Raw genomic sequence first — 15,679 nt, 5'->3', positions numbered from 1 at the left:
CAGTCCCGGGGCGGCGGGGCGGGTGCGCGCCCCTGATTGGCTGGCGGGCCTGGCCGTCCCCGGGGCCGCCCCGCTGCCCGATTGGCGGCGCCGCTCAGATGACCAGCTCGGCCCTATCGGAGAAGCCCGCGGGGCGGCCCCTTTGTTCTCCAGAGCCAATGCCCGGGGTGGGCGAGCTGACCTCGCCTCCTGCGGGGTCTTTCTGGGCCCCCCGCGGCGTTAACGCGTTGGCCTCCGGGCGCCGGGCCGGGGGCTGGAGCTCCGGGGAGGAGGGGCGGGGGCGGGGGCGAGGCCGGGCTGCTGGAGACCTGACGGCGCCGGAGACCCCGCTCTTCCCCACCCCGCCGACGCGCGCTCTGAAATCGATCCAGTCACTCGGCGACTCTCAGTCCGACTCAGGGACGCGCCCGCACCGCCCTTGGTGCCGGGATCCGGGGAACAAGACGCACGAACCCCGCTCCGACGCTCACACTGGCGTGTGCATTGGACACAGTGGTGGTAATTGGCAGTGCAGCACACCTGGTGTAGAGTGAGAGGTGCGTGTCCGTGCGCCTTCCGCACCCGCGTGGCCCAGGCACGTCGTGGGCGCGAGATAAATGACCCTGGGGTCTCTAGGAGAGACTCAGACATCGTTAGGTCCAACCCCCCGCCCCCACCCCGGTCTAGTTGAGGAAACAGCGACCTGCGGAGGTTCTGTTCCTAGGTCGAGTGTCACCGCTGATTTAGAGGTAGGGTCCAGACCCCGAAGGAGTGTCTCTATTCCTGGAGACCTTCAGGAAAGAGAATTTTCTCATCTACCCAGCCTGATTGGAAGGAAATTCTCCTTTATGTCAGTAGAATTCCTCACACTGCTACCTCAAGGGGGCCAGCTAGGTCAAGTCCCGCTGGCAGGATTCTCTCCTGAGCTGCTTAGAAACCGCCTTTGAGACACGAGGTTGACACAAACAGAAGCTGGGCCTCTCTCTCAGCCTTGCTACAAAGCTTACTGTTAAGCTGGTGGACCTTATTTGAATGAACCAGTCAGCAGCTGCCTACTAAGCACTTGCCAGGTGGCCAGCTGCTGTTCAGCCTCATAACGCAAGGAAACTGGGGGACCGAGTTTCTGCCAGTTATGCCACAACGTTCATGTGCAGCTTTTACAAAAGACACTTTTTTCTGTCTCTGGATTTTGACTTATTCATCTGTAAAAGAGTTAATAATTTTCTAGTTATATATGTACCTTATGGATTTGTGCAGGACCCTAACTGGTTCTATGGTTTATAGAAGCATTTGTAAAGTATAAAACCCTACACAGAGGCCCGATACCACCAGGCCATCAACTCTTCAAGAGTCTCATTCGTCTATTTTCCAGAGTACCTAGTGGAGGTTCAGTAAAGGCTTGTTCCAGATCTGCCACTGGCTTCCAGTGGGCAAGTCACTTCCACTCTCGGGGCCCGTTTCCTCTACAGATGAAAGATGTCCTCCAGATTCACATTTCATAACCAAGGGTACTTCAGGGTGGGAAGAATGAAGCACATCTGGGATCCTATTTCCATTAAGCAAAAAAGGGGGAGGCTACATATGTGTGTTTGCAAATGCACAGAAAAAACGTCTGGAAGGACACTCGCAAACTCTTTACATGGTGCAAAGAGAAAAGACATAGGGAGTGGAGTGGGGGAAATGAAGGAGGACTTTCACTTTAAAAATAAATCTAAATATGTCTGCACTGTTTAATTTTGACACGATAATTTAATGCTTTTGTAACTGTAGAAGAAAAAAGAGAGAGAAAAACTCTGGACTCTTCAGAACAGAAGGGCAGCTCCTGTCAGCACAGCACTGACCCATCCAACGCAGGCAGTTCCTCCAAGACGCAGGCCAGCATGTGCCACGCTGAGCAAGGACTCGGGGCCCACCAGGCCCCCAAGGGACTCAGGACCATGGGCAAGTTCACTCTGTCCCTGCTCTACCAATCCCCTCAAGGACATTCTGTGGCTTTTCCTGACCTTTGGAACTCGCCTCCCATCTCTACCCAAAAGCAGTGGGCAGCACAGCACTAGAGGAATCTACATCTGCCTTCCCCACACGCCAGGCATTTCCTTTAAAAGTGATGATTTTTCAAAAAGTCAGGACCCCTGGTCAGATTCCCTCTCCATCATCCTTTTCCCTAACCCCCTCATACTAACCCTAGATGTTTGAGGACCTGTCTCCTGCTCCCTGCCCATCATCCCCCGACATCTACCTACTTCCCTGGTGTCCCCCAAAAAAACATTGCTCCCTTCCCTTAAAGCCCTGGGCTCCCCTAACGAGATATAGTTAAATGATGCCTTCTTGACGCAATGCCCTAGGCTCTGAAAGATCGTTTACCATCGACTAGGCAGGTTTTTAATTGTCCCCCTAACCCCATAATCCAAAACGAAGCTTTGAAGCTATCTGCTGCCATCCTACACACTTGGAGCCCCACCCACCCCACCTCCTCTCTCTACGCATTGTGTACACGGACATGTCCTCCCCAGACTTAGGATCGTAGGGGTAAGGACTGGGTCTTATCTTTGTAAACCCCCCGTTTCCATCACAGCATCAAGCTCGTGGCAGGCACTTAATACTCATCTTCACCAAAAGCGCAGCACACTCCATTCCCCGGTAAACCCGCAGCAGTGGTCTGGAGCACAGGTTCCAGGCGTCTGGCAGACCCCAGCTGAATCACCTCTGGTGATTATAGGTTAGATGACCTTGAGCAAATGTTTTCTTCTGTATAAGAAGAGTACCTACCGCACCAGGATTATGCGAGATAATTTAGGTCAACTTCTTTGGAAGGTGCCACTCCCATAAACAAACTGCTTCTTATGATGCACCAGACTCTGTGCTAGGGATCTATGCAGAAATTGCTAAGACAGGCAGGAAAAGGGCCTATTGATGCCTGTCAAAAATAGGCACTCAGGGCCGGCCCGGTGGTGCAAGTGGTTAAGTGCGCGCGCTCCGCTGCAGCCGCCCGGGGTTCGCCGGTTCGGATCCCAGGCACGCACCGACACACCACTTGTCAAGCCATGCTGTGCCGGCGTCCCATATAAAGTAGAGGAAGATGGGCATGGATGTTAGACCAGGGCCAGTCTCCCTCAGCAAAAAAAGAGGATTGGCAGATGTTAGCTCAGAGCCGATCTTCCTCACAAAAAAATAAGTAAATAAAAATAGGCACTCAAATCTCTACGAAGCAACCAGTGCAGGGAAGCGTACGTAGTAACAGATGTGGGTAAGCGTAGCAGGCCGGCCAGGGACGCATTGCAGGACAGAATCAAATCAGACCTTCCTCCCCATAACTGGCACCCAGAAAGTCGGACTTGACCCCACACAAGGCTGAACCTCTAAAGAATTAGTCCCACGTGCTGGGTGTGGCCCCCCTCTCCCCACCATGGGGAAGAACCAGAGGCAGGGTGCAGAGATCAACAAGTCAGGGCACTTGGCCTGTTACCAAGGCCCCTGCAGCCCCCCTCCTCAGAGTAGAGCATGCTGCTCCTCACTCAAATCCACAGCTCCCCAGGAGAAAGGAACGCTTCTCAGCCACCAGTTCTAAAACCAAATCTTTATTTTCTAGTTTGAAAAGGAGGGTAAGTGGTTGTCCTGTTTAGTTCCAGAGAACAGAACAAGGCCCAATAGGTAGAAATTACAGGAAAGCAGATTTCATTCACTATAAGGAAGAATTTCTAACAATTAGAATTATCCTACAGTAGAACCAGGGCCTCAGGAGGTGGGGACTTCCTATCACCTCAGTGTTCAAGCAGAGGCTGGGCATCCATAGGCTGGAAATGTGGGATAGGAAATTCACCCCTATTCCCATCAGCTGACCCTCCGTCATCAATGGGGCGGTCCTTTCCACACGGGTTAGTTCTGGGAGTGAGGAGGGCTGCTGTTAGACAAAAGCCTGGACACAGCTGCTGACAGCCAGGGGATGCTCTAAGCGCCGCGAGGGTGGTGGATAAAGCAAGTCAGACCGATGGGGAAATACCAGGGGGTTGACCTTCTCAGAGGAAGGGGATGAGCTGAGCACTAACAGTAGACGGGTCTCTCCAAGTCTGGGTACCAGTGCAGGGGCAGGACGGAGGGGACAGGGTGGGACAGGTTAGAGCAGCTCGGCTTCACCTCCTAGTGCTGGAAAAGGCCCAGGTACTGCCTAACAAGGCCGGCAGGTTCTCCCAGGTTTAGCCAGCTGGCCCACTTTTCCTCCTGAGCACTCATTTACTAAGGGCTGTACCACACCTACCTCCAAGAAGGAGATGAAGGAACTCATAATAAAAGACTGGGACGTTAAGGCGTTAACACTAGAGGAGAAGGGTCTTCCTGTCCACTGGTGGCCCCTCCAGCCGGAGGGCTCTAAGTGGGGGGCTGCTATTGCTACTTTTCCAGGGCACAGGACAGTGAGGACGGAACCTTAGCAAACACCCACTGGAGGCTGGGGTCTGGACGCTCTGCAAGTTGCTTCCCTGGCCCCCTGGGCGGGCTTGACCTCCCTCTAACTAGGCCCAGCTCACTCCCCGCCTCTCTCCCATCCCTTGCCTACACCAGCAGCAACTCAGGCCCCAAGGCCCACTGCCACGTTCCCGGGTGAATGACGCCCAGGCCCGTCCTCCCGCAGCCTCCGCAGCCCCTGCCCTCTCAGACATCATGCTTCTTCTGATGGGCCAGGAGCTTCTCCTCGTCGTCAAAGGTCTGGCCGCAGATGGCGCAGCAGAAGGCGCCGTCCCGGATGTGGCTCTTGCGGTGGGTGATGAGGTTGGACTTCTGGCTGAAGCTCCGGTCGCAGTCAGGGCAGGCGTAGGGGCGCTCGCCCGTGTGGATGCGCCGATGGGACACCAGGTTGGACTTCTGGCTGAAGGCCTTGCCGCAGTCGGGGCAGACGTAGGGCTTCTCGCCGGTGTGGATGCGCCGGTGGGCTGCCAGGTAGGGCTTGTGGCGGAAAGCCTTGCCGCAGTCCGGGCAGACGAAGGGCCGCTCGGGGGCGTGGTCACGCCGGTGCGCCGCCAGGTGGCTGCCCTGGGAGAAACGGCGCCCACACTCCTCGCACGCGAAGGGCCGCTCGCCGGAGTGGACCCGGGAGTGAGCCACCAGGTGGGTCTTCTTGCCGAAGTTCTTCCCACACTCGGCGCAGGTGAAGGGCCGCTCGGCCGTGTGCTGCCTCTGGTGGGCCCGCAGGAAGCGCTCCAGCCGGAAGCTCCTGCCACAGTCATCGCAGCTGTAGAGAGTTGGGGGGGCTGCCGTCTGGTCCTGCGGGGGCTCTCCTGGGGCCTCCAGCAGAGGCTCCGGTGCAGGCTCCTGGGCAGGGTTCAGCGTGGCGTCTGGGGTGGGCTCTGTCGAGGGCTCCAGGGGGCCAGCTGGAAGCTGGGGACTCCCCGCGCCAGGAGCGCCCTGGGCGGACCCTTCGGATCGCTTGTGGATCTTGCTGTGAGACAACAGATTGGGTTTGTGGCGGAAGCGGCGCCCGCACTCGGTGCACGGGTAGGGCTTCTCGCCAGTGTGGATGCGCCGGTGTGAGGTCAGGTAGGGCTTATTGGTGAAGCGCTTCCCACATTCCGGGCACTGGTGGGGCCGCTCGCCCGTGTGCACTCGGCGGTGGGCGATCAGGTTGGGCTTGTGCCGGAAGCGCTTGCCACAGCAGGCACACTGGAAGGGGCGGTCAACGGCGTCTCCACCGGGCCGGGGGGCGGTCACCGCAGGGCGGCCCCTGGGCCGAGGCCCGAGAGCCTTGGCTGCTGCCTCCTCCAGGGCCTCGGCTACATGAACCCGCTTGTGAGCAACTAGCTGGTCCCACTGGGCAAAGCTCCGGCCACAGTTGCCGCATATGAAGGGCCGCACCTCAGGGGCAGGGGGGTGGCACCGCCGCAAATGAGCTCGAAGCTGCTTTCGGCGCCAGAAGCGTCTCTCACAGTCGGGACAGGCGATGGGCCGCTTTGCAGCCGAGTGGGCCCGCAGATGCAGAACCAGGGCCACCCAGCCTCGGAAGCTCTGCCCGCAGAGGTGGCAGGCAAAGCCCAGGTCTGGGGTGGCAGCAGCATGGACCTGGCAGTGCAGTGCCAAGAAGGGGGCGTGTCGGAAGCGACGGCCGCACTCAGGGCAGGGCAGGGGCAGCCGGGCCTGGCAGCGTCTGGCATGAAGCCACAGGGCCACCCAACCCGGGAAGTGCCTTCGACAGTGCGCACAGCGATGGGCCCTACCCGGGGCTTGGCTGCCCGACGAGGATGCAGAAGTGCCTTGTAACCTCAGCCCGCGGGGCTCCTTCTCCAGGGTCTGGGGCGACTCCTGGGAGGGCCCAGAAAGGAGTCGGGGCTGGGCAGGGCCCATGGCCAGGGGGCCCCTGCAGCGGCGTTCCAGCATCGGTGCTTCCTCTGCTGAGGGTGGAAAAGCACAGTCACTCTAGAGATCAGCTCATCCTGCCCCCGTGCCTCCCCTGAGGAGCCCACCCTCTGAACTCCCAGCGCCCCTGAATCTAGACTGCTCTTCCACTTCTGTGTATGTTCCGGGTGCTTTCAGTCTCAGGCTTCTAGATGCCATTTCAAGTATATTTGTCATAAGTCTTTACTGATTCCTGGAAACTACCAGACGGGAGGAACTCGGACACTTCTTGAAATCCCCCTCATGGCGGCCCCCCTGTGTCTGGCATGGAGTAAACACTCCAGTGTCGGCTGCCTCAGGACTCCCTGGAAGACGGGGTCCCCTCTCCCAACAGGGCCTTGCACTTTTCCAGGTGCTTCCCCACGGCCCCCCGCTTGTTTCTGCTATGTCCTGTTGCCACATCTGAGCTTCACAGCAACCCAGTGAGGCTGCATGAGCAGACACTATGCTTCGTTTGACAGATGAAGCAACTGTGAGGCATAAAAGGTGACAGGACGTGCCCGAGGGGACACAGTAACCAACAGCAGAACCGAGATTTGGGGACAGGTCTTCTAAACTCCCAGGCCAGTGTTCTTCCCTGAAAACACCTGGGTTTATGACCATCTCACTGAGAGACATGTCCATAGCCTTTCATTTCTATTATCCTCTCCTGGGCTCTAATCACACAAGGGGGAGGCACTTTCAGCCTCCCTAACCTCAGCCTCTCAGGGTGGAAGCCTGAAGAGCAAGCGAGAACAGCCCTTCTCAGAAACAGGAGGGGAGCGCTGGAAGCTACTCCCAGCATGGTCTGACGCCGGGCACTGCCTGTCCAGACTGCCCACACTCTGCCCGCCTGCCCCCCTCCACCCACACACATGATTAGGACATCGAGGGAAGGAAAGCTCTCCTGAATCCAAGGAACACTCAGCCTGCTGCCCTCGGGCGCCTGGATCCCTGGCTATGCCTCCGGTGGGGTGGTAGGGATTACTGGGGCAAGAAAAGGGGAGGAAAGAAGAGATTGTAATCTCTGTCCCCCGCCCAGTCCTGCCCCAACCCCGTAGGGGCTGCCCCACATTCAGCTCCTCCACAGTTCCGGGGAGCCCAGATTCCTGCAGGAGAGCCTCTTACACTCACTGAGGGGTGGGGTGGTGGTTAGACTCCTCAGGGACCCTCACTGCCTGCTCCAAAGCTCCAGGCACATCCTCCGAAATTCCCTAGAGCCTGCACTCCCCTCCAGGAGCACAGAGGTGACTCATTCCCACCTGCCAGACTGAGCACAAGTAAAACTCCCAGGGTATGAGAATGTGATCCTTCCCCCGACAGGTGCTTTCCTTCCGCCAGGATGGGGGGACCTGAGCGCTGGGGCTGTGGAATGGTTTGGGAACCCAACAAAGAAGGCCAGACTCTACCCTGGAGACAGTGGAGCTGGAGGTGAGGGTGCTTCCAGCTCCTCCTGGGAATGTTCCTGGGGAGACTTCTGCGGCTGCAGCGCCTGCTTCGGCCCACACTCTGGTAGCCCCCAGATGTCAGAGAAAACTGCAGCAGTAAAGACACCCCTACCCCCATGGCAGAGCTCAGACCTCAGACGGCAGAGAGGCCAGCCTTACCTGTGGGGAGGGGAGAGAAAACAGGCATGAGGCTCTGAGTGTCTCTAGGGCAGTCATCTTTGTGTCCTCGCCAGCCACCACCTCCTCCCCCACCCAAGCCTCACACCCCGCATTAAGGTCACTACCTTAATGGATTCTGGATTAATAAATGAATGGGCCCCCTTTACCAAGGAAGTGCACAGCTGCAGTCTGGGGGTCACTTCCTCCACCGGTAAGGTCACAGCACGAATTCTCCATGCTGATGGCCAAAGGCCGGCCGATGGTAGGAACTCTGGAATCCCTGCTGGCTCCCCTTCCCCCACCCTCCTCCCAACAGGAATTCCAGGCTCGTTTCCCAGGGGGCTGTGCAGGCGAGCTAGTGCGACCAGGACTCGGTCAGAATCTCCCTGCACATGCTGGATGGCGAAGTGCCGTGGAGACCCTACTCCTCCCTTTTGTATTCGCGCGTGTCCCCCTCCGCGCTCGCGGACATACGGCCCCGCGTTCCCCGGGTGGGCCCTCTCGGGTCCCCGCGCGGCGCGCCGCTCGCGGAGCCTGTGCGCAGGTGCGCGCTCGCCGCCACCCCCCCCCCGCGGTGCGGCCATGTCCCCCCTACACAGCGCACACAGTCACGCGCCGGCAGGTAGGGCTGCCCCCGCCACGGCCCCGTGGAACCCCCGCGCCCTGCCCGGGACGAACCTCTCCGGCGGGGTGCGCGGAGGCGCGTGGCGCGTCCATGAGGCCGGAACGCCGGCGCCGGCGGCCCGCTCCCCACCCGCCGCCGCGACAGCAGCAGGTTCGAGTTCACCACTGCCAGGCCCGTGCCCGGCCCCCCCCGCCGGTTCCCAGCGCCACGTGACTACAGGAGCTGCCGAGGGTCAGTCTCGGGCTCGGGCCGGCGGCCGCGGCCGGAGGGCGGGGCGGGCAGCGGCGCTGGCCGAGCGGGTCCCTCCCCCGCCCCCAGCGCTCCATCTCCGGCCGGGCCGGGCCGGGCCGGCCGCCGGGGGCAGACTCCGTTGCCATGGCGACCACAGCCCGATCTTCCGGGACAGGCCCGGCTCAAGTTTCCCGACCCTTTGTCCTGACTGCGGACGAGCGGCCTTGGACGACCGCGTGGCCAGACTGGTCACTCGGCTCGAGCCGCCCTCGCTGGCTTCTTAAAGGCTCCACGCTCGCCGGAGCCTTCCGAGGGGGCGCTCCCCGCCCCCGGGCCGACCCCTGCGCTTCTCCGTCCGCCTCGACCTTCGGCCCGCTGCGGAATCTGAGTGCCGCGGGGGGTGTGGCCGCGCTGCGCTCCCCCTGGTCGGGGGCGCGCGGCTGACCCGAAAGTTTGCCTTCTGGTTTGTTCAGAAGTGGAGAAAGAAAAGGCCCGCTCGTGTGAACTTTGAAAAGGGAATGCCCTCTATTCCAGAACTTGGCAAAGAGCGGGGCCTGGCCTCGGGGCCCGCGGGCCGCTCTCGCACGGGGGACATTTCTCCGGAAACGCGCAGCAGGCAGTTGGCGAGCGCGGAGGCAGGTGCGAGCCTGCGCCCGTGACTCAGCGACTAGCAGGTGGCCTTGGCTTTCCAAACGAAGCACTTCCTGGGTTTTCCAGGCTATGCTTTTCAACAAAGGCAGTTTTTTAATTGTACAATTATTTTTTAAACTGTTAAAAAATCTCTTGCATAAATACGAAATAGAATATAAAAATCTCTCATACTTTTAGCTCCTCGAGTGAATTACATGTAATATTTTGGTATGTATCCTCCCATTTGTTTCCCTGTGCTTACCCATGCGTATTTGACATAATTGGGATACTGCCGTGCAAAGATGTATTCTTCCCTTTTCACTTAACATTGTGAATTTTCTCCCATTTATTAGATATTCTTTTATAACATGATTCTTAATAGCAGCATAAATGTACAAATAAATTGTTCATAAATTTTATGTTTTTCTATATCATTATAGAGTCATCTTTTCTTGCACATGCCTGATTTAAAAATTCTAGAAGTGGGGAACTAATAGGTCAAAGACAGAGTATATTTTTTAAATGTTTTCCAAATTATCTTCCAGGAAAATGTATTAATTTTCCCTTGAGAAATGCGCATTTTTCCATATCTTTGACAAGACGGGCTATTTTTTCCAATTTAAAGTCGTTTTTTCTCATCGTTTTGAATTTCATTTCCTAGATTGCTAATTAGCTTTGTTCTTTCACATAGTTATTTATTGCCTGTTTGTATTTTCTTTGTTGTGAATTTTCTTATGTCCCTTTGCCCACTGTTCTATTTGTCCATTTTAAAAAGTCAAGAAATTGGTTTTATTTTACACTGTTGGGGGTCCTCCTTGTAAAGTAGACAGTGTTTATGGTTTCTGCCTTTGGGGATATGTTTAGAGAGGCCATGCCACCCCACCCCACCCCAAATTAGATTTTATGTTTGTATTTTTATCAGAAAATGAGTTTTAATAACTAGTAGTGTAAGTACTCCCCCTACACACAGATTCCTTTTTTTCCTCCAAAATTTCTTGGCAAGCATCACTCATTTCTTCTTCCCAGTGAACTTTAGAATTTCTTGTCAATATTTTTTAAATTTCTCACAAATATTTTAAAAACACATTTGAAGAGATATAAGATCCATATCTCTCCACTTGTTTGGTTCTTGTTTTACCTCTCACTGTACAGTTTCTATTTGTAGATTAAATGTATAACTTTTATACTTTTCATGTAATAAAATTTGCAAATATGAAAAAAACACCTCTGTCAGATCATGTGGTTTTGGGGTTCAGAAAATATAGTCATAGCATATTGTAGAATACACGTCAAGGTTGATGAGTACAGAAGAATGGATTTTTCTATCATCAGTGCGATCAGAAGATACTCCAGTTTCTACCTAAATACTTAGTAATCACAGTTAGTATTTAGAGAGTCCTTATCTTGTGTCAGACACAGGGATAAACTCTTTACATACTATCTCATTTAACCCTCTTAACAACCCTAAGAAACATACTCTTCTAGTCTTGTTTTACAAATGAAACAACTGATACTCAGAGATGTTAAGGAATTTGCCCAAGGCCACACAGCTGGATGGTGGCTGTTAAGAACCTGGCCCCACGCTTAACCCCTAAAGTTGTGTGTGTGGGAAAAGCACCAAGTGTAATTGTGAAATATCTGTTAGTTCATGAGTAAATGTGACACATCTTTTGCTGCTTGATGACTACATTCCTGCTAAAACCCTCACAGGGGACTTCCTGCACAGACTCACAAAGTATCTGCATCGGTCTGTAACCAGTCTCTTAGCAGAAAGGCTCTGGGCTTAACCAGGGCCCTGAACTACTCCCTCACTCCCCAGCCCCCACTGGAAGAAATGTCATCTCGCCCAGTCAGGAGTTCACCACCTGCTCTAACTTCCTCTTTTGGCACAGCCAAAGGAAGCTAAGTATAGTGTGTCTGGGCCTTCGCTCTGCAGACAGAAAATGAGCGGCAAAGGAGTTGTGAGGGATTCGTGAGCCTTTATGCCAGCCAGAAATTCCAGGCCTTGGTATTTGGGACTTCACTCCTCAATATACCTTAGGGAGGGTGGTGCAGCCACCAGCCAGATGGTGTAGCCCAATGGCGATTCTCTCAGCTTTGAGAGAAAGAGAATATGGGACCCGCTGGACAGCAAAAATTGTTAGGGGCCCTGGGGGGATCCATCTTCCCCTCCAGAAGTGCCAGTTCCCTCTACTGGATTAGACGGCAAAGCAGGTGGGCGTGCCAGGGATGAGGGGAACAATGGCTCCAGAAATCCTCCGTGGAGATGCCCAAGTGTTGTTTAGAAGCAGCCCTGTAGCTGCAAGAGGGAAAACCGCACCCACCTCTTGCATATAGAGTGTCCCAATCCTCCCCACAGGCTTGCACATACATCCAACAAATATTTATTCAATGCCCACCATCTGCCACTGTGCCAGGTGCTGGGCCTTACCATGAGTCAGACAGAGACAGTCCGTGCTGTTTTTCCACAATGTGATGGGTGTTGAGAGGACTTTTAACCCTGGTTTAGTGATGGAAATATCTCTTGGGTTGGTATTTAATATGGAATAAAACCAAATGCTTGTTGACAATTTCTGAGTGATGACTGTTGAAAAGCTGGAGGAGACAAGGGAGCAAGAGAGAAGAGAGGCAACTTCATTCTAATGGAACTTACTTTATTGTGAACTTCTGCTTCCGACAGCATCCCGAAGGCAGATTTGGAAACTCTCACGGAGCTGATCCCAGGTGTTTGCGGGCAGTTTGGGGAGGAGACAGTGAGCAGGTACCAGCTGGGAGTGCCTCACGCGGGCACAGTCACCTGTGCGAGCTCACACAGCTCTCCGTCCTGTGAGCCCTCCCAGCGTCTGGACCTGGAGAGAGAGCAGCCGCGGCCCAAACTGAGGGAGGCCCTGACTGTCCCAGGCTAGCATCTTGGGTGAAAGGAGTCTTGCTGGGTCATGTGGAAACCCTAAGGAAAAGATCAAAGTGCTCCTACTTCTGCAGTTCTAAATATATCCTTGAATGCATGAACACATGCAGAATGCCTTTTTCCTATAAGAAAAGCTCTAGGTAGGGAGCAAATGTCGCCCCCCAAGCTCTGCTGCACAAGTCACTTTTCTGTTGCACATCTAGTTCCAGGAGACTGTTTTTCTAAAAGAAGAAGAACATGGTTGGTCAAGAGGAAACCAGGTAGAGATCTCAGATTTCCTGTGGCGAGCACCAGTGCTTGGGCGCCATGGCTGTGAGGCCCTGCTCACCACTTCGAGCCTCTCCCCATGGCCACTGCGCCCACCTGGCCCCTGCAGCAGCTGCCTCCTACTCTCCCTGCCTCCCCTCTGGCCACCGTGGAGTCCAGTCTCCTGTCCTGATCAACCCTTTTAAACATAGATCAGGTTGCTCACTTCACATGGTGAAAACATGATGGCAAACCGCTGCCGTGGCCTCTAAGGTTCCACCTGGTCTGCCCGTGCCTGCCTCTCTAACTCCGTGTCACCGAGGTCCTGCTGGACACTGCCCAGCAACAATAGCTTGTTCCCACCATGGGGCCTTTGGAGCTGCTGTTCTCTCTGTCTACAATGCTCTTCCTCTGGATCTTTACAGAGGTCAATCCTTCACTTGATCCAGATTCGGCCTCAAGCATCCTCTCCTCAGATCTCACTTCCCGATGACACTCTCTCCTCTCCACACTCTCAGCTGTACACTATATCTCATTCCTGTGGCTGCTGTGACAAATTACCACAACCTTGGTGGCTTAAGACAATACACATTTATTCTCATACAGTTCTGGAGGCCAGAAGTCCAAACTCAGTTTCACTGGGCCGAAATCAAGGTGTGGGCCATGTTCCCTGCAGATTCTCCCTGGGAGAATCTGTTTCCTCGCCTTTTCCGGCTTCTAGAGCTGCATTCCACGTATGCCCGGGCTCAGGGCCCTTCCTCATCATCAAAGCCAGCAGAGCAGCATTTTGCTTCAGTCCTCACACTGCCTTCTGTCTCTGCTGCAGTCGGATCTCCCTCTGCCTCCCTCTTATGAGGACACTTGTGGTTACATCAGGGCCACCCAGATAATCCAGGATAACTGTGAGGGCAAACACAAATTAAAACTAAGAAAAATAAGTTTTAATACTCCCTGGTGCCAAAAGGGAGAGACTTTCCCTACAGCCACGCCTTTCCTTAGGAAACTTGTCACTGTGGATTTTCCTCTGCCCCATGGAGATGTCTGTAAATCTTTTTGAAAGCTAAATAAGACTCTTGCCAGCTTTACAGCCAGGACTGTCCTTCTCAGGACCTGGGAGCCAGCTCTTTGAAATGTAACCATCAAGGGAGAGGGGGCCCTGTCTCCCAGGCCCCATGGGAGTGGGGGAGCCTAACTTGGGTGGACGCCTGGTTTCAAATTGCAAAACTACCTCCTGTCGTAAAGATAGAAGTGTATTTCTCCTTTGGATAAAGGCAATCTGCCAGCACAGGTGGTCACCCCAATTACCAGGTGAATATAGGATGAACTCTGTGTGACAAATAGTGCTGTCAAGTCCTCTCACCTGAGGACCAGGTGTGGCATCTGCTGGGCTGTATAACGGGGTGATATTCTTTCTGTCTTTGCAATCTCTTAGCAGAGGGCCTGTGATGTGCATCTCATTCTGGTGTAATGCTTATTCAATAATAAAACTGTTTTCTTTCTCTTATACTTCTGTGGGGAGATTTTCTGGGCTGGCACGAGATTTTGTTTTTAATTATATTTCCCCAACATAATCTCCTCATCTTGAAATTCTTAGCTTAATCACATCTTCAGTCCCTTTTGCCATTTAAGGTAACATGCACCATTCCAGGGATTAGGGCCTGGACAAGGATTAGGCCCGTTATTCAACCCACCACCCACTCCTACCCCATCATCTTCAAGCCCCTCTACTCAGCTTTATTGTTCTTCATAACACTTATCACCTACTTGAAATTATTTAGATATTTATTCATTCAGAAGGCTTTTGTCTAGTTACCCACTACAATATAATGCACAGGAAGGCAGGAATTGGCCTGTCCTTTTACCCTTCGTTGTATAATCAGCCCCTAGAAAGGGGTCAGGCCCACGGAAGGTGCTGAGGAAGTGGCTGTGCCCACAGGGAAGAGGAAATGTGCGAGCTGCATCCCTCGGTTACTCGAGTCGATCAGACCTCAGCGCGCGGCCTCGGCAGCAGTCTGAGCCAGGTGTTTACCGGTAAACTTCAAACTCTCTTCCTTTGGCTACTGCTTGTTAAACAGGTGATGCAAGTCCAGCAGAATCTGTAGTGAGAGAAAAATACCACTTTTTCTTATAGAAAAATTCCAATCAGTATGTGAGTGAGGCAAAAAACAGGAACCTGGAAAAAAACTTGAGTCTATAACTCTCCCACTTGAAGGACTCTGACTGTAGGTAGCAGTGCCTTGAACATATTCTTTTACCTGGAAGATTATTCCAGAATAACTGGAATGCAGGAACCGTTAGGGAACCTCCAGCTGAGAGGGGGCCTGTCGTGGCCAGAGTCACACGCTCCGCAGGGAGCGTGCTCTACTCCCTGGCAGCCACGTTTACCACCGCTTGGTGGTTTGCTCTTAGGACCATACGTTGCCAGGAAAAGCTGCAACAAATCATCTTGGTGTCTCAGCCATGAGAGAAAGAACTTGACTTCACCTAGAAATCTACATTTCTTCCCTCTCAATGTCAAATCTAATCTATTATTCCAGTGCTATGTCTTTTAACTCCAGACTGGCATCAGATTATATCTTCTTCAATTTAATTCACAGATGGATTTAGAAGCCAGTGTGTGTCTGATCTTGGCTTAAATTTACTAAAAGCCAAGCTTGATTTGGAAACAGAAGACAATTCTAAACAGAACCTCTGCAAAGTCTTTGCAATTTAGCAGAAGCAGGTGTGTTTTCAAGTGTTCTGTCTCCGTGAGTGGCCTGTGCTGCTGTTTGTGAGCGTGATCTACACACATTTACCAAATAACAAAAATATTACCTCTAACCTTAGCTCATTCCTACCCAGACTCCTCTCCAGTAGAACCACTTGGTGACTTGGAGGAATCAGAGTCTAAACCTGGCTTCAACTCAGTGCCTTCTGATCGGCTCCAAGACCAAAACTGGGTCACAGTTAAATTTGGTGCCTTCAGAGTTGGCCAGTGAAGTCGCAGAGAGTCTCAGAACTGGTTTGCCTTCACTATCTTAAAACATGAAAAGAGAGTTTCCTCTTAACAGGATTTAAGAAGGTTTATTTTTTGGATGTTATTAGAAATTACAA

At 53.7% G+C, this 15,679-nt stretch overlaps 1 protein-coding gene across 7 annotated transcripts; it reads right to left on the bottom strand.

Moving 5' to 3' along the window:
• Window positions 1-3,537: 3,537 nt before the first annotated feature.
• On the bottom strand, window positions 3,538-9,327 carry REPIN1 (replication initiator 1). 7 transcript variants are annotated; one of them, XM_087432769.1, is made up of 3 exons: window positions 8,625-9,327; window positions 7,749-7,875; window positions 3,538-6,353 (listed from the first exon to the last, which is right to left on the bottom strand). In XM_087432769.1, the coding sequence occupies exons 1-3, from the start codon at window positions 8,661-8,663 to the stop codon at window positions 4,627-4,629; spliced, it is 1,893 nt and encodes a 630-aa protein (XP_087288895.1). In that variant the 5' UTR covers window positions 8,664-9,327; the 3' UTR covers window positions 3,538-4,626. The 7 variants fall into 7 exon arrangements, with proteins under 7 accessions (XP_087288895.1, XP_087288921.1, XP_087288890.1 ...); XM_087432795.1 differs by having other exon boundaries at window positions 7,749-7,946; window positions 8,625-9,324; XM_087432764.1 differs by having other exon boundaries at window positions 3,538-6,356; window positions 8,625-9,322.
• Between the last annotated feature and the right edge of the window lie 6,352 nt (window positions 9,328-15,679).

Source organism: Ceratotherium simum, chromosome 1 (genome assembly GCF_057802395.1).
Source record: "Ceratotherium simum simum isolate JZ-2026a chromosome 1, ASM5780239v1, whole genome shotgun sequence".
NCBI lineage: Eukaryota > Metazoa > Chordata > Mammalia > Perissodactyla > Rhinocerotidae > Ceratotherium > Ceratotherium simum.
Note: the sequence above shows the minus strand (reverse complement) of the source record. Positions and strands in the feature narration are given on the sequence as shown.